Source organism: Callospermophilus lateralis, chromosome 5, assembly GCF_048772815.1.
Source record: "Callospermophilus lateralis isolate mCalLat2 chromosome 5, mCalLat2.hap1, whole genome shotgun sequence".
Lineage (NCBI taxonomy): Eukaryota > Metazoa > Chordata > Mammalia > Rodentia > Sciuridae > Callospermophilus > Callospermophilus lateralis.
The window spans coordinates 130,835,289-130,854,611 of record NC_135309.1 but is presented as its reverse complement, the minus strand read 5'-3'; the positions used below and the strand labels follow the sequence as shown (position 1 = coordinate 130,854,611).

At 41.4% G+C, this 19,323-nt stretch overlaps 1 protein-coding gene across 1 annotated transcript in view; it reads left to right on the top strand.

Moving 5' to 3' along the window:
* The window catches only part of Myo10 (myosin X), a 206,216-nt gene that overhangs the window by 75,204 nt on the left and 111,689 nt on the right, over positions 1-19,323 (top strand). Inside the window, exon 3 of the mRNA XM_076857320.2 lies at positions 4,850-5,008. Within this exon, the coding sequence (XP_076713435.2) occupies positions 4,850-5,008 (159 nt within the window). The remainder of the gene's footprint in view (positions 1-4,849; positions 5,009-19,323) is intronic.

Genomic DNA, 19,323 nt, shown 5'->3' with positions numbered 1-19,323 from the left:
AGTTTCAAAAGTATGGCACCAGCATCTTTTCAAGAGATGGTGAGGGTAAGTGTTGCTTTTATGAAACTGATGAGACTCTACGATAGTTTACAGTAGAAAAACATACTGTGGTCAGAGTTTGAAAGATCCTGACCAAGAATGTTTAGCTTGGAAGGATTAGGTGATGATTTTGAAGCCAGGTGGTGGGTAAGCCCCCAGAAACTGCAAAGGAGCTATGAAGACAGCTGGAGCAGGGCTGGGCAGGGTGCCCTCCAGGCAGTGTCTCAGTGTTGGCCACGAAGATATCTTTTGAGCTGAGACCTGAAGGAGAGTAGCAGGGGGACAGCAGTCCAGACACAGGAGGAGGTGTGAGAATCTGGGGACGAAAGAACAGGAGGACAATTCCCAGGAGCAGAGATGGAGTGGACAGTAGTGCTGGACCACAAGGCAGTATAGTGAGGAAATGCTAATGAAAATCCCAGTTAGCAAATCCCAGTGCCTGGAAATCACCACCCTCACCCTCACCCTTCTTAGCCTGGGTCCTGTGAAGAATAATAAAACACTGAATTATATGATATCGCCATGCTGATTTTATTGGCCTCTGTTCCCTGTTTTTATCTCTTTGATTGTTTTTAAACGTGTACTTCTGTGTGTTAGGAAGAGTTTGCTCATGGGCTCTGGCTCGCTGCTGCCACTTTTTCTGATACCTGGGTGGACATGTGGTTTTCTGGCATGTCAGGCATTTCTAGACCATCATACCTCACGCTTGGCACTTCTGGGTCATAGCTTGATGTTTGGCAGCATTCCTGTCCCTGCCCAGGGTACCACTGGCACCCATATCCTCTCCCCTAGGCTGTGACAACCAAAAATGTTTCCCGACACTGCCAAATGTGCTTGGGGAGCGAAATCGAGAGCCACTGCTGTAACAGAAATTTTAGGCTAAAGTCAGGTGATGTTGCCATGACTGAGAATGTCCTGTGTCCCCTCTGTTGATCATGTCAGGATTTTTTTTCATTTCTATTTATCTTGAGTTGGGAAAGTTAGGTTTTATGTCTGAAAGCTCCTAATGAATTGCAGTAAAAGAAATCTGTCAATGTCTGTACGTTATAAAGACTGTACAAGCAGGTAGGGGCTTCCTTGAAATATTTGTACTGTTCTACGGTTAAAGATAAAAGCTGTTTTATCTGATTAGTTGACTCCATGTCTTTTCATTTTTTATGCAACAGTGGACCTATGGTTGGTCAAATCTCTGAGGTTGTTTTTTTTTTCCCCCATTAGTGTTGATTGGTTACCTCTGTTCTGCCCCCACACAAACCCAGTTCATCTTGTGACCAGTGGTTTATAATTCTATAACAAGAGCCGTTTGTTCCAAACTGCTCTAAGTTGATTTCCCCTAAGTTGATTTCCTGTCTATGAATCTTCCACATTTGGCTCATTTTCTAAACACATAGCATTTTTTCCTGGTATTTGCTCCCTTGAAGTAACTCAGCTTATTCTGAGTTGGGTTTTAGAAATGCATCTTAGTATTGCATTGTGGCTATCATTTCTTCTAGAAACAGTCCTGTTTAAAAGAACCTCATTCTTTAAACTGGGAAGTTTCTTCTCTGCTGCTTGGGAATAATCTTGCACAACTCGTACTCCATTAATTGTTACACATAGAAGTGACTTTTGATAGTTCAAGAGGCTCTCTTTAAAACTTCTTGAATAGGATTGTGGGTCTTATTAATCCTTTGAAATCTTTCCAAATTAAATCATTTGTTCATTCAACCAGTAATGCATTAAGACACCAGAATGCAGGGGCACATTGTGTCCCTTACCTCGGTAGCTTTTCTCTTTTGATGTTCACCTGTCAGTGAGGCTGTCCCCAAACACCTGATGTAAAATAACTCCCTTTGGTCGGCCTTGTCCTTTCTTCCCCTCACTTACAGGTTGTAGACATTCATCACCGTCAGTGGATCAGTGATGCTGAGAATTTACTTGGGTGATTGTTTTTCACTTCCTTCCCCTGAATTGGAATGTAAGCTCTGTCCCTAGCTGCCTGGTTTGAATGGAATTTCTGAATTTTTAAATTTTCAAACACTTATATGAGCCAGATACTGTTCCAAGATCTTTAGCAATGTTAACCCATTTCTGGATGGATGATCATCCTTCCTTTCCTTCACAAATACATTTTTTTCTCTACTTTTCCATTTCTGTTTTCTTATCAGCTACAACTCTATATCTTGTCATATGCTTTTAAATTTTTTTCTGTTTATAGCTTCCTATTTTGTCTATCTCTCAACATGATCCTGAAGTCACAAGAATGAATAGTTGGAGGGTTTTTTTTGTTTGTTTTTTATTTTTCCCACTTCTAGAACGGCCATGTGCCCACATTTTTTACACAGAAGATGGGGACTCTGTTTACAGATCACAGCATTTTTATTTTTTCTTTTCAGTGACTGTACCCAGCTCTGAGCTGTTCATTTGGACTCATGCACTGTCTTGCTCTTTCCGGTACATTAAAAAGAAAAGAAAATATTTACATATAACATAAAATTATCATTACATATGTACATGTGAGAGAGAAAGAGACACACACTAAGTGTTGCAGGGTATATATGATTATTTCCAGAAAGCATCATCCATATGATCTTACCTATAGCTAAAATTTTTAATATTCTAAATAATTTCTGTCTTTAAATTCTCGATTGCTTCACATACTCAGTAAGAAACTGATAGGCACAGTTTTGTCAACATTAGGAAAGACTTGGTGACAGTGAGTCTACAGAGCCTTGGGTAGAAGATAGTTGTGCTGGCTTTGGTGCTCTGTCTTCTTTTCTGGAAGAAAGTGTTGGAGGCGAGTTGAGTTATACTTTGAGCTTGCATAGTGAGGTGAGACCTGAAGGTGGTACAGTTCCTCCTTTCCACTCCTCAGCTGGCCGGAAGTTGACTGGACCAGGCCAGTTCTGCCACTGCCCCACCCCATCGTCATTTTCTATGGAAGACCCAGCCACCCTGTCCAACCGCCATGTTTCTGGAATTCCTGCCTAGATGGGTGTCCCAGGGATGTGGCAATCTGGGGAGGGCAGAGGGGTGTAATTGCTTAACATCTGGAATTTTGTTGGTTGCCTTAGGACTACTTTTACTGTTGGCCTGAGTTTCCATTTCTTTAACTTTCTTCTATGGTATTTATGACTCAAAATGAAAGGTCATGTGTTTCTTCCCTCTGGAATGTCCTTGTGTCTTTTGCTTTAATACTTGTTTTTCTGGACGTGGTACACTCTACCCTATACTCTGCTGCAGCCCCAGGCCTCTGCCCAGCCTGAATGCTCACATGGCAGGTTGGCCCCTTGCCCTGAGGTGGGGCCACCAGTGCTGCCTCATTCCGCTGGTGGAGGTCTGAGCCCAAGGAGCAGCTGATGAGATGGCGCTTGCTCAGGAGAGATGGGTGGGTCCCCGCTTTGGCCTCAAGCACTTTCTCAGGACTGGTTGTGACCAACTTTTATGGTTCATGTGGCAGAAATGCCACAAGTAAAGCTTTTATTTTTCTCCAGAAATATAAAACATGCCGCTTCTCACGACTCAGGAAAACCATTGGGTTGGTATTTTTGCAATTCTTGGTGTGTTATTCACTTTTGCAAAAACATGCCATTTGTTGCCATGTAGGTAGCTGGTTGCTTTTTAAATATATAATTTCCAATTTAAAATTTCTGCAAATATTCCAGAAAATTGTTGTGTATGTGTACCTGTGAGTGTATACTTGGGAAGGCTGTATGTTTTATGTTTTTCACGTTGCTTACATCTTTCCTTTTTTAAAAAAACCTATTGGCATTTTTGTTTTACTTAAATGATGATTGCAATAAAAGTAGCATAAAATCTACTAACTGGTAGGGACTGGATATGGAGTTCAGAGATAGAACCCAAGGCCCCAGGTATGATGGCCAGCACCACAAAAAACAAACAAACAAACAAATACAAAACTATACCAACTAGTAAATGAGTAAATATGGAGAATTCCATAATCAGATGGTTTTACCACATTTGTTAGTTTGGAGGCTGGTCAAGCTTTGGTCAACTGATGGGGCTTAACTTGCTGTGTGTGGTTCATCCTATACCAAGTCAATTATGATAAAAGATCACTGAGCAGATCTTCACAAATACATGTTAAACTCAATAATCAAGCCTACTGTATCAGAGTCTCTTGATGAACAAGCAGCAGTGTGTGTGTAGCACTCATTGCTGCTGTTGGGAATTTTAAGGAATATAGTTTGTCAATAAAACAAATTTTTTAAAACTCTGAACATAGATCTGTTTAACCAGATAATGAATAGTTGTATGTCTTGGTTGAGAGGGCATGTTGGCCAGCAATATTTTCTAAACATTGATGTTCCAGTCTTCAAGCAGTTACATGGAATATATATGGAATAAATAAGAATTTATATAATATTTGAACTATTGAAACTAAAACTTAAATTATATAATACTTAATTGATGAACCTTACTGAAGCTTTGAAATTACTGTATGACCCAATATAAAACATCTTGTGGGAAAGCCAAATTACTTTCTAAGGACTTAGCTAGTTTCTTAGCTGTTATATAGCAATTGCAGAAATACACAGAGAAATGAACTATAGACTTGTAATTTCTATGTTTCTCAAAGAATTGCTAGTGCTTGAACTAATGTCTTTTAGAAATACCTAATAGCAACTGTCAAATAATTGCTTCCCTTAGAAATATATAGGTGACATAAAGAAAATGAAAAGTTCTTTGCAGTATTTTTTTTTTTTTTAAATTGAGGATCTTTATACTGAGATGGTGTTGTTGTTCTGGGAAGCTTCTATGAAAACCATTTACTGCTGACTAAACAACTGAGTTTGTCTCCCTCCCTCAGGTGTTCACTTACAAACAGAGCACAATCACCCAGCAGAAGGTGACCCCTATGCACCCCATGAACGAGGAGGGTGTGGACGACATGGCCGCCCTGTCAGAGCTCCACGGAGGCTCCATCATGTACAACCTGTTCCAGCGATATAAGAGAAATCAGATTTATGTGAGTTCCACCTCTAATTTCTTCAAGAAGAAGTTCCTCAAGTTTGAGTGACTGTTTATTTTTATTTTCAGTATATTTCCTGAACCTCTGTTAATCTAAGTAAAACAGTCTCCGAGGGTTTTTACCAAATTAGAAACTTGATTCAACAAACCATCTTCTCCTTAGGTTTATTGCCCAGATTTTGTCAGAGGGGATTTGGTTTCTGTTGAAGGACCTTCTGTACACTGAGGTTATTTGCCCTCTTTCTTCTCAAGTGCATGCCCTGTCCCTGTTGTAAGGGACTTAGAAGTCACCTGGAGTTGTTTGGCTTTCTCCATCAAGGACTGGGGCAAATGTTGACTTGGAGACAGGCCACCTAAGCTTAAGTTGCTTTCTTTCTTTCTTTTTTCAGTTTTCTGTTTTTATAGATTTTTACTGCTTTTCCTGGCTCTGGAGCTCTTCCTGGGGGATTTTTTGCATTCAAGGGAATTCAACTTTCCAAGTTGTGGGGTTGCTGTTTTGCTATTTTGAAGGGAGAAATGTCCACAAAAAAGCACTCGTGCATTTCTTCTCCTTAGTTTCATGAAATTTGAATAAACCTATATTATAAAGTAATATGTAAAAATTACTTCTAATATCTTTTTGACATTAAAGTACAGATATTACACTGTCTGTGAAGATTTATTGATCTCTGTATTTATTTCCTTTTTCCATCTTCCTCTTTGCAAGTAAAGATTTATTGACCTGTGTGTTTCCCCTTTCCATATACCTCTCTGCAAGTCTTAATAGTAAACTATCAATTTCAAATTCATATAATTTTAAAAAGTGCCAAATTTTGATACTTGAAAAATTCTGACCTTTTAGTAATTTTTAGGAGTAATTTGTAACTTTGCTAATGTTGGGGTTCTGGTTAATAATAGTATCAGCCTTTGAAATGACTAGGAGGTACTTGCCCAAAACCCCAGGTATGCTGGCTTCCTCCTCTACAGTATCCCTTAGCTTGGGGAGGAAGGGTTAAGACAGAGGAAGAACCAGGTATTTGTGGATTTAATGCTTCATTTTCCCCAACTTTAAAAAAAAAAAAAAAAGTATGTTTATTTGCCTTTTTTTACATTGTGAAAGTGTCATTTTTGCCAGATTGACCTAATATTTGCCAAATGTTTTCAGGCAGCCCTGGCAATCGTGTTGTAGTCCTCTGACTTGCTGGGCTTGCTTACCCTAAGTCTCTAGATTAGAATGGTTTCCATATGTTCTTCAGAAAAGGTAATGTTTATCCATGTTTATGTAAAAGTGGCCACATATTCTGCGTTTTGCATGTGTTGGCAGAATGTGCATTTATTCTTTTGTTTCCTTCTCCAAAATCTGTTTACATGTGACTAGTGAATTAACTAGCTGTGGAACACCCATTACTCAGGGTTCTGCTACTGCTGCACTCTGCAGCTATTCTCATTATTAAATCCCCCACACTGTCATGTAACTACTTGCCAGGTTTTTTAAGGACTTATTTTGCCTTCCTTGAGCCAAGGACACTGCCAGGCGCCTGGTAGTTGTGCAATAAACGTTTGTAAAATAATTGCCACACATTACAAATAGCCTATTCTAGTTGATACCAAGATATGAAGCTAGATTTTGAGGATTCTTTTTTTATTGGAGTATGTCTCTTTTAAGCATTTCTAAACTCATAGTTTTTTGTCTTTACAGAAAAGACTCAAGTTCATAAGTCCATTGAAAGGAAAAACCTATCTAAGAGTACAAAGGCAGAGCCTTTGTAAGTTTTTTTTTTCTTTTTCCCTTTAAATAATAATGATGTTAAGTTTCATTGCTAAATTGCCCAGCCAATCCTTTCCTTTGAATAGGATCATGGTCCTGTTTCCTGACTGAAGGTCTTTTTTCCTGTGTTTTGAGGGAAAAACTCAGGATTTTCGTGCATTCAATTTGCAGTTCAATTCAGTTAATTGTGCTTTCATATATATGCCTCCCTCTGATTTGTGGACAATTGTATTATTATCCATAGGGCAGCCCCCATGATTTCACTATTACCACTGAGGTTATTTGTGAGGGATGCAGCACCTGCCAGAGTACTCAAATAGAAACAAACCACCACTGTCAAAAAAACCACTATTTTCTACCTTGAATTTCATCTCAGAAATACCTGCCTGTGTCTTTAAAAGATTGTGGTGGGGCGGGAATGACTTGAATTTTGCCAGAGGTATTATGTTAGTTTTCTATTGCTGATGTAACACACTGCCATAAGTGTACCCCCTTAAAATAGTCAATTTATTTCCTTGCATTTGTGTAGGTCCAAAGCCTGATAGGGGTCTCCCTGGGCTGAAGGCAGTGGGTCGCAGGGCTGCTCCCCCACCTTCAGGAGGTTCTAATGGAGGATCACTCCTCCTCCATCCGGTTGTGGGCAGTGGTCCGTGTTTTCTTGCTGAATGTCACATGAGTGCTGTTCCTAGCATCTAGAATTCATATCCCTTGGTCTCTGATTTGGTGATTGAGTCCTTCTTGTAGCTTCAAATTTCTCCTCCTCTCTGCCTCTGCCTCCTCCCACACCCACAGCCAAGAAGGGTTCCCTGCTAGGGTCTCTTGGTCACACCCACAGGGTATTCTCCCCATCTCAGGGTTTATAATCACATTTTCATGCTTAATCTGCAAAGACCCATTTCTATACCTGACTAGGCTGTAGGGATGACTGTGAATGTCTTTGGGGAGGAGCTGTTGTTTTGCCTCTCATTATGAGAAGGGTCTCAGCTGCTGTCCCTGTGCTCACCACTCCCGCCCACTTGTGTGTGGATTTCCCATCATCCTTTGGCTTTGTGCTCTGAGCTGGCAGGCCACCCAGGTTGCTGGTGAGTGGAATTACCTCCAGGTAGAGAAGTCAGCTCTTTCTGCTAAGAAGGACCTTTAGCTTTTCTCCTTGGGGACCCGGCTTTTTGTCTAAGGACTTTATCAGAACTTAGTAAACTATTTCTTTTCCCTCCAGATTTCTGCATCTTCCACTGAAGTGCTGTAAAGAATGATGAAAAGATAAAAGCCTTCAGGCTAAACAAATCAAAGTTGAGCCTCCCTTTTCTTCACTAACCTCCTCTTCAGCTCTATATGAATAATTTAATCTTTCAAAAAGTCTGCTTTGTTAATTTGTTTTTTTAAAGCTACCCCCCCCCTCCGCCATCTGGCAGGGTTGTTTTAAAATAGGTAAAAGCCTTAGAAACTTAGCTTCCTATCCAACTTGTTCCTCTCCTATGAGTAAGCATTTGTTTAAAAAGCTCCTGCCTTGAGCTTGGCATTGTGTTCGATGGGGCTTGGAAGAAGTTTACAGCATTGGCCCTAGCCTCAAATCCCAGAGTTTAGCAAGGAGACAAAACCAAGGCCAGTGCCCAGCATACCATCTTGAACAATTGAAGAAAGTCTCTTGTTGAGTGAAACGTCACGTGAGGGTGACTTAGTCCTGGTTTTGACCTTGCCCCTAACACTTACCTGGGCCCCTTAACTGATGCTGTGAGTAGACGCCTTCCCTGGGCTATACATCTTTGTCAGTAGTGTCTGGTCCACGTGGCTTGAGCCATGCTGCTGGTGCTCTTACTGTTAGGGCAGCCCAGTCTCCTGCCATTGCTGTGCAGCACCCCTGTCCTGTGCCCTACTGCTGATTCCCTTCCTGGAACTCCAGATCTTGCTGTTTGAGGCTCCTGCTCTTAACTTTCCCATCCTCTAGTGGAGACCTCTGCCCAGCACTCGGGCTCCCAACCACCCCTGGCTTCTACCCTAAACCTCCTGGCTGTGCGTTTATTGCTATGGGGTGGGGGGGAATGGGCCCCTTCTGAGGGAGGTTCTAATGAGAGCCTCACTCTCCTTTCTCTTCCTGCTACCTGATAAGACCTGGTGAGGACAAGGACTTATACTTGTTACATTCCTAAGACTTCAGGAAAGAATGGCTGGGTATATGTTCATGGTCCAAAGAGTAAGAGCTGGGGAGAGAGAACCTATGGGTGGGTCAGAAAGCCTCAACTTGATACAACAAACTCTATGGAGAGGATGGTCTTTCTAAAGGAAGTATAAATGTTGATTAGAAGAAAAGGCTGGTGGGACCCCATGTGGAAAGATTGAGAGATGATAATCTGGTGTATAGACCTCACTGAATCCAGAGAAGGCTGTTCTTGCTTTGGATTCAGATGTTTGCTGGGGAATGTTGAGCAATGAGGTGGAATAAGCAGGAAGGTTAGAAAACCATAATGTATTTGTTCTCAACTTGGATGATCCTACCCCTAGAAGACACTTGGCTATATTGGAAAACATTTTTAGTTGTCACAGATAGGTGAGGGGAAACTAATGGTTTCTAGTGACTAGTGGCAAGAATGCTGCTCACCATCCTAAGGTGCACAGCGCAGCCCTGCCCCAAGGAGGAATCTGGCCCAGGTTGTCAGTAGTACAGGCCAGGACCCTCCCTTCATGCAGCTAATCTGAAAAGTTTGGGATTGATGGTATAGAGAACATACCATTTTTTTTTATATTTGTATTTTAGTTGTAGTTGGACACAATACTTTATTTTATTTATTTATTTTTATATAGTACTAAGGATTGAACCCAGAACCTTGAATGTGCTAGGCAAGCGCTTCACCACTGAGCCACAACCACAGTCCCAAGCATGCCATTTTTGATAAAGGTCCTTCCTTCCTTCCTTCCTTCCTCTCTCCCTCCCTCCCTCCCTTCCTTCCTTCCTTCCTTCCTTCCTTCCTTCCTTCCTTCCTTCCTTTTTCTCTCTTTCTCTCTTTCTCCCCACCCCCAGGGACTTGTGCATGCAAGGCACACTCTACCAACTGAGTTATATCCCTAGCCCTGGATAAAGGTTTTTGAAGGGAAAATTTCCCTGAGAAAATATGTTTAGAAGAGCGGATAGGGAGGTGATAGGAGATGCCAATAGAAAGAGTAGATTGGCTGAGAGAGGGTTGCAGGAATTCAGTGGTGAAGACATGAGGGTTTTAGACCAGTGGAGCCACGGAAGTGAGAGAGTAGATCTGGGAAGCATGGGGAGGGAGGATGGAGCCTCCATCCTCAGTGCTGATCCAGCCTTGTCAAGCAGGAAGGCTGGTGAGGAGACATGGTGCTGATGGTCTTGGCAGCTTCTTGAGGAGAGCAGGAAGGGCGGGTGGGTTTTGGATGTCTCTCCTACTGTATCCTCTGGAGCCTAGATCATCTCAGATTATGTGCCCAGCAACTAAACAGTGTTGACAGGAGCAGGCGAGGTTTCTGAGCCCTGTGTCTACAGTGCAGGGACTGCCAAGCTCCAGGGTGAGGCAGTTTTGTCTTTTGCCAAATGGAGGAGAAGCACACTCCCTCCACTAGAGGACTTGTGGAGCTCTGGGGCAATTGCATGGAGGAGACTCCTCTCCCAACCACTAAGGAACGGCTCAAAACCACATCACGGGGAGCCGCAGAGAACCTGGGAGCTCGCCTGCAATTATGGAGTAGAGGAGGGCTGCAGAGGAAGCCCATCCATGCTCCACCCGGCCCTTTGGGTAGTTTGTTGGTCTTGCTGAACAAACAGTACAAAGATCAGAATCAAAGGAGCCCATTTGAAGAAGTGAGGCTGTGTCTAAAGATACATGCTTTCTTAAGCACAAAAGATGGTTCACAGCTAATGTATTTTTAGATGGTTCAAAAAATATCCCTCTCTGGTTAGGTGGCTTTCCAGCCCGAATCTGTAAATGTGTTTGATGTTCCTGAATTAACTTTGAAGCCTGCCTCTGTGAATGTTAGCAGTCACCAGCCAATTAAAGAACTATTGATTTTATTCACCTGCAGGGAGATCACAGCTGTTCGCATTGCGCAGACCAGCCAAGCTCTGCCGTGGACAGAGTTTTCTCTTTGGGGGACATGCAGATCAAAATGTGTGTTTCATTTCCTTAAATTGCGTCTTCCCAAAGTAGACTGTTAGGTTTGTTTCCATCCCTTTCCAAAGGCGGTATCCAGTGGCAGTGTGCTCCTCATGGACACAGGATGGTCCCAGGTCGGATGGTCAGTCTTGGTGTGTGACACGTACCAGGAACAGCTGAATGTGATGCAGTTTGCCAAGGGGTTCTTGGCTTGGGGATTTTTTTTTTTTTTTCTTTTCTCACTTGAAATCAAGACTTACGTTGCCAGAAGACAATTATAACCATCTGTTTGACTGTATATATTTTTAAACTTTACCAAACATTTATGCTCTTTAGTGGCCACTTCCACATCAGCACATGATAGTGGCAATTAGAAACTGTTTTTGTCTTTCTTTACTTTCCCCCTCTGTTCAGATTGTTTTTAACAAGGAGAGGATTTGAGTCAGAAATTCACTTGAGGGCTGGGGTTTTACTTCAGTGGTAGGGCCTTGCCTTGCACATGGGAGATCCTGGGTTTGGTTCCCAGCACCTAAAAAACAAAACAAGCAAACAAACAAAAATTAAATAAGTCCCAGTCAGTCTTTAAAAAGGAAAAGAAATTCATTAAATGAAGTGGAAATGCCAGAACTTCTAAGAGCCAGGCTTCATGAGTTATCTATTGTAATCTTGACTTCTTTTCAAGATACTTGCATACTTAACATTTTTAAAAATTGCTTGAAACTGATTTTCATTGTGTAATTGGACCAAGACAAAAAAATTTTGTTATGTAGAGGGCAGTGAGCATGGAGCACTAGAACAAAATTAAACACAAATTTCTTTGATGGATTGGTGGTCAGATCATGTGCCCCCTCCACATCTACACTGATTCAGCCCTGCCCAGGTACCAGGCTCTGTACTGGACTCCAAGGCTGCAGAACTATTTTTGTTCACAGTAATTGTTGAAAAAATTACAGAAATGTAAGGCATTTAATTGATTTGGTGAGGTCAGATACTAACCTATTGACTGCAGCTCAGATGACTGTGAGTGTAATAAAAATACTGGGAGCACAAAGAATGAGCATCAGAGCCAGAAGGGGGTCAGAAAACGACTCCCAGACAAGGCGTTAGTTCCGTGAATTTGCAGGACGTGTGGGGAATTTGCCAAGGAGGAGGGTGGCTCTCCTGGCAGCAGATCAGCATGTGATAAAAATACCATGATGCATTGATCTAGATTTAAGACTGGAGAAAAGGCTACACACCACCTGCTGGCAAGATGGCCACAAGCAGGCAAGGACAGGCTCTGTGTGCAAGTTAATGAGGCTGAATGGACTCATGGAAATTGCAGGAGTCAAATTCAAACCAATGTTTTCAAAAACCCACTCTGGCAAGAGGTTGGTGAATGAGTGCAGGAGGCATCAGATCCGGGAGGAGAGGTGACCAGTAAACCAGATGGGAATGGTGGTGTGCCAATCATGGAAGTCTGGTGGAAGAAGTAGAGTCCAAGAGTTTAATTGGCTTTGGTGGGCAAGGAGACTGAATTTCCATACGATTACTGGACTACCCATTTGGATAGATGCTGGTGCTATTAGTCAGGATGTAACTATGTGCTGTTTTGAAGAGTCTTGTCCATGTTGAGTTTGAGCCATCTCAGGATGTCCAAGGGAAGATGTCTAGTAGACCACTCAGTATATGGATTTGTAACTTAAACTGAAGTTGCACTCAAAGTAAAGATTTAGAAAGTGAGTTATTGCCACATTGAGCTGGGATGATTGAGGGAGAAAGAAAGAGGGGAATGGTAGGTCGGGGATATATCTGACTAATGATTCTTAACAGTTCTTCCGTTTAAGCCGGGTATGGTGGCCTATACCTGTAACCCCAGTGGCTCAGAAGGCTGAGGCAGAAGGATCATGAGTTCAAAGCCCAGCCTCAGCAATGATGAGGCACTAAGCAACTCAGGGAGACCCTGTCTCTAAATAAAATACAAAATAGAGGTGGGGATGTGGCTTAGTGGTTGAGTGCCCCTGAGTTCAATCCCTAGTACCCCCACTTCCCATTAAAAAAAAAAAAAAAAAAAATTCTTTCCTTTAGGGAAAGTGTGCATGGCACAATTCTACACAACTGGTTTCCCCAGTGCATTTCAGCTGATTTACATCCAGCTTTGCAGGACCACATGATGAAAAGTTTTATTTTCATTAGCAATAACCATAATAAATATCTCTGATTTATGTAGCATTTTCAAATAATAATCAAGTGGGTAACTGAGGATGCCTTGTTGTTACTGATCAGAATCTTAGGCCCAGAGAGATTTAGGACCAAGGCAGGCAGCTTCAGGACAAATTTTCTTACTTGATTTTTAAAAATATGATATCTATAGGGTGTAGTGTAATCCCAGTGGCTTGGAAGGTTGAAGCCAGAGGATTGCAAGTTCAAGGTCAGCCTCAGGAATTTAGTGAGGCCCTAAGCAACTTGTCAAGACCCTGTCTCAAAATAAAAAGGGATGTAGATATTATTCAGTGGCTAAGTATCCCTGGGTTCAAATCCTGGTATCAATTTTTTTAAAAGGTATATATTTGAGATATAGAACATGAGTTTTGATGCATATACCCAAATTAAGTCAAATTATAACTTTTTTTTTTCCTGGTGGGGGTTAGATATTAGGTCTTATGCCTTTATTCATTTATTTATTTATTTTTGGTAGTTGTAGATGGAAAACATGCTTTTATTTTATTTGTTTCATTTTTACATGGTGCTAAGGATCAAACTGAGTGCCTCACACATGCTAGGCCAGTGCTCTGCCACTGAGCTACAGCCCGAGTCCCTATTCTTGTGTCTTTTGCAAACCTTGAATTGGTACATTTTGGGTTGAAGAAACACAGTGAGTTTCTCCCAACATTTTAAAGCAATATGTGATACAGCTGTTCCAAATTATTAAAATGGGCAAGGAAATGTATTTTTTGGTGAGGTATGTAGAACTTTTCCGACTAGAAAATTGTTTTGTGTGCTTCAAAATAGGATGTACTTTCTATTTCTGAACAGCCGTTAAAGTGACCAGGCTATTTATTCTTGTGGAATTTGGAATCCAACATGAGGAAACTGGTACCTGGCCCTGCCTCATGTTTGGGGGTGGCATGTGTTCATAGTCTTAAGCTGCACAGAGTCATCATGGCCATTTTTGGAGCGGTAATAATAGCCTTATGTAGAATGTGAAACGATAGAAATATGCAACAAATGCCCACCCCCTGTAGCTCTCAGGACTTCCTGTGACACTGTCTTCCCTTCACACAAGGCTGTTCTTGCCCCAGCTGCCATTTTTATTTATGTTGCATATTGGACTTTCCTTATTGCTCAGCGAATCTCTGAAATACGCAGCCTTGTTTTTTTTGTTGTTGTTGTTGTTTTTTTTAATGACACAGTCATCCATGCAAATATAAATGAGGTGTTGTGTTTAAGGTGGGGGTAGGGAGGATGGTGGTGTCCTTGGCCATACTGCTTTTGCCAGTGAACCTCCAAAGTTTCAAATACTGTAACTTGTCTTTCTTTGAATAGACCATTGTGAACTACTGCTGTGATCGCCATTTCATGTTACACCTCTGTTTTAGCTGATATGGAAGTGCCCTGCTGCATGTACATAGGCACAGACAGTAAGAGCTTAATAGTAAAGACCTTCAATGGACTGAAGCCCCTGCCCCCTTTGATAACCTGTTATGAGAATATAGTCATGTGTCATTTAACATCTGGGATAACATTCTGAGGAATGTGTCCTTAGGCTATTTTGTGGTCACATTTAACATTGTAGAGTGTACTCTCATAAACCAAGTTGGCTATGATATCACTGTGAAATTTAGTTTTATGGGACCACTGTTGTATATGCAGGCCATCCATTGACCCAGACATCATTATGTGGTGCATGACTAATTCATTAGGACCTGTGCTGTGATATCAGTCTTTTTGGAGGTTGGATTGAGGGAGCAAGACTGTGGGAATCATGGAGAAAGGAGGCTTTGTAGAAACTGAGTCAAAACAAGTTGAGTCCCTGAGCAGGGCAGGTATTGTAGATGGCAGGAAAGAGGGTGGATCCTAGACATAATTAGAAGTGGAGTGTTCAGGACATGGAGACCTGGGGCTGGGCAGCATTCTGTACATGGCTGAAGGCAGTCACTCTACATCCATGAGATGGCACTCTGTCAAAACGAGGGTCCCCATCCTCACTGTTACTCATCCACTCCGAGACTACAGAAAGAGCATCTTACGGCCACCTTGTTCCTGCCAGAAGAGCAGGAGCAGTGGCCTCTGCCTACCCGCACCAGGATGATGTCAGAGCAGCTGATGATGGGCAGGTAGCCCTCTTGGCCAGGGGATTAGGAAATGTCAGTTAAAGCTGTTTTGGAAACATGTATACTTAATTTAAATCTGCAACAAGGAAGAAGTTTCTGGATGCCCAGAACCTTTTAAGCAGTGACATAATGTCAGTGACAAGGTAAAATAGTAAAGCTTGTGCATTCATGTTGTAAGAGCCTTGTTTACCCTTGGTACTAAATGGGGGCACTATAAGGGAATTTTATTTGTGTATGTATGTATGTTTGTATGTTTATATGTTGCAAACTCAGGGCCTTGCACTCTACCACTGAAATGAACCCCCCAGCCCAGCGTTTCGATTGTTAATGAGATAAGGTTTCTTAAAATCCTTAAAAGGGAAATAAAAAATCAGATTCTCTCTGTAACCAGCCAGATACACATTTTACATTTTCCTTGCTTTTTTTTTTTTTTTTTTTTTTTTTTTTTAATTTAAAGAGGAGATGTCAGGTTGTTGAAGTTTGTCTCCAACTCTCTTATCTCTGTTGGTATGTGGGTGTGCATTTGTGGAATTTACTGTCATCCATGACAAAATGTTTTTCTTAATTATTTTAACTCTGGTGAAATTACTTCCTCCCTGAGAATGTAAATGTCTTTTGTCCTCTCCCTTGCTGAGTGATCTATAATTTGTGACTGCAGCATTTTTGCTTCTCATTTTGATTTAAAATTTGAAGGCACATACTCTTGAAACTTCATTAAGGTTAGGGAACATATTGTTGTTTACCCTGCAGCCTGGGCTTCTTTGCAAATCTCACTTTGCAGTTAGAAGAGATTCGTTTCACCTTTTAAGAGAAGAAAATTTTTAATTTTTCTTTTAAATTTTAAATTTAATTTTTTTAATGAGTATGTAGCAAAATACTTGTTACGTAAAATTTACCATCTTCTGCATTGTTCTGCTTGTACTTCAGGAATGCTTACGTGTGTTCACACTGTTGGGTAGCCTCCCGGACTCTTTATCCTTCAAAGCTGAAACTCTGTTCTCATTAACAGTGCCCCATTCCTGCCTAATCCCAGGGTGTTTGCTTTCCCTTTTTTTGCTAAGAGTATTAAATATGGCCTAAACTGCCAGTTAGGGTACTTTTTTTTTCAGATTTCTTTTTACTCACAATATGAATGTTGGATTCCCAACTTCAGAATAGAGAGGACCATACAGTAATACTTACACTTGCAAAGAGGTCATGTTGGAATGTTGTCATTTACCGTAAATGTTTGGTCTTTAAAAATCAGGTGCAGCAGTTTATTTCACACTTAAGTAGAGAAGCGTCCCAAACGTTTTTCGGGTAGGAGAATTCTGTGCGTGGTCTAGATTAAAGCTATAAGAGTGGATCACGAGGCATGAAGAGCTGTCAGTACTTGAGAGCAGGCAGCTTTTAAGGTGCTTATACTTTTATATTTATGCTTACTTTGAAAGATGAAAAGTTGGTTTTTTTTATTTTCCCGTTCTTTGTGGTGCTGGGGATGGAACCCAGGGCCTCATTCGCACTAGGCAAGTGCTCCACCATTGAGCTACATCCCTAGTCCTAGCAGGGAAAGTTTTAAATGTGTCAAAAATGCAAGTCATTTTGAAATTTTTCTTTTCATTGAATGTTTGCCTGGTTCTAAATGAAAAGTAAAATCAAAGCCTAGTTAGGTATCTTCCGTCAAGTTTTTAAGTTAGCTCTAACAACTATCTTTTGTCTGCAAAGACTTTTCAGCATCTCAGCCATCCCTTGGACAGGCCTGAGGATGGAAAAGCCTTCTGCCTTTTATTCTTCAGGGGATTTGAAGACACGTTCAACCTGCAGGGTGGAGAAGGAGCAGGCCATGCCACAAAGTAGCAAAGATTTTAGTGTAGATTAGAAGATAACCTCACTTGCAGTGGGCATAGTTTTTATGGGCAGAGTATGGGTGAGATAAAAATTCTTAAAACATGTTAAATCAACTACACTAACCTGGGTTTAAAAACACAAGGGTATGAAAAAAAGAAAAGAAAAGAAAAAAAAAAAAAAAACACAAGGGTATGAGCTGTACCCCTCTGAAGTTTTCTATTACAATGGGGAAAATCGAGGCTTTTTTTTTGTTAAAGTCAGCAGTGTTAACATGGAGCTTTTAATTTCATAACAATGCATGATAATAAGGTACCATGCTTTCTTCACGGTAACTCACTAAGCTGATTGACAGCTGAGCAGTGCATCTTTACCTTCTTATGAGTTAGGTGTTGAAGCTCAGTGTGGTTTCAGAAAACATGCACAACCAGTAGAACCACAGTGATCACTGACCATGACTGACGTCTTGCTGTAACGAAACTAAGCACATCAGGTTTTGTCCTTCACCCCTATAGCATGTGCTTTCTCTTACGTTTTTTTATTTTGGTGCATTGTAATAGGGCATCATGATGGGATTTGATGTTACATATTCATATATGCGTATAATATAACAATCTACTTTGACCAGTATCACTCCCCAGCACTTCGCCCCTTCCTCTGCACCTCTGCGGCATGCGCTTTTTGAGGCCGTGGTGTGAGAGGTTCCTTCCCTCCTGAAATGTGATGGCTCTGTAGAGCAGTCTTTTGATGTGTCAAATGGTTTTTCTGAGTTTCAAGTCATAGGCCATCTGCAGTTGGTGGCACTAGTGCTGTGTGGCAATGGACCAGGTCAGCAGGGAAAAGTGTGATCCTCGTCATGTGTTACCACTGAGAGATGGACCACATCTTTGCAAATTCTGTGGGCTGCCTTCACATGGAACAGCTGCTGCCAAGAATACCCAGCTTCCTTTGGCCTCCGGAAGCACTGGTGATTGTGTGGGGAAGGCATGCAGGACTGTGACTTCCAGGCTGTGTGTGGTCTAACTGGCACAGCTGCCACATTTTCAGCCTGAAACATAGGAAACTCTTCTTGGGCAAAGTATAGTGTGAATTACTGCAAATAGAAATAGTTGTAAGATCATTTGGGGTGTTATATCTTTACCTTTGTCATCGTGCCTCCTGTCCCTATAGGAAAACTGCATCACCCACCCTGTCAGAATGAGCAATGGTCTAAAAGATGCTGGTCGGTGAGGTGCCCCAACCATGAAGGGGTGAAATGGTTGTGAGATTCTAGCAGAAATGAGCATTCCCTCAAAGAAAGTTTATGTTAATGACTAGAATTAGTGATTGCTTTATGTGTGCATTAGTACATTAAGAAAAAAGGGCTCAGGCTGGGCATGGTGACACATGCCTGTAATCCCAGCAGCTTGGGAGGCTGAGTTGGGATGATCACCAATTTAGCAAGGCCCTAAGCAATTCAGTGAGATTTTGTCTCAAAATAAAAAATAAAAAGGGGCTGGAATGAGGCTCAGTGGTGTCAAACCCCTGGGTTAGATCCCCAATACCAAGAAAAAGGTGGAGGGCTCAGTTCAGAATTTTACAACACTCATACAAATATATTAGAAACAGGAGGTACAGAATATCCAAGGTAAAGGTGTATCTTAAAAAAAAAAAAGATTCATTCATGGTAAATGTACATCCTAATACTAAATTAAATGAAATGTAGCAATGCAAAATTAGTCATCTTATTTCTATTTATTTTTACAGTGTTGGGGGTTGAACCAAGGGCCAGGTGCATGCTATAAATGAATCATTATATAAACCAGAGGTGTTAGTACATTCACAGTGTTATGTAACCAAAGTCTCGGTCTAGTTCCAAACTATTTTCTTTAGCCCAGATGGAAACCCTCCATCGTTCAGCAGTCACTCCCTGTTCCACTCTGTCCCATCCTTAGCAGCCATCAATCTTTCTCTTTCAAGGGATTTGGCTTTTTTAACTTGGTATCATATTTTCAGGTCTCATTCACATTGTAGCATGTCCCACACTTCATTCCTTTTTCTGGTAGAATAATATTCCATAGTTTGGATGTGCTACATCCTCTTTCTCCGTTGAATTCATAATGGGCATCTGGGCTGTTTCCTCCTCTTGGCTATTGTGAATCGTGCTGCTGTGAACAGGGGTGCCCAAGTAATTCTTTGAGTATCTGCTTTGAATGAATTCTTTTTTATAAGCCTATAAGAATTGTGCACACAAATGTGCCCCTGACACCCTGTAGAGCCCCTGGCATGATGCATTTGCTCCACAAAAGGTGGTGGTGGCAATTATAGGACTCTGCTTGCACCCATA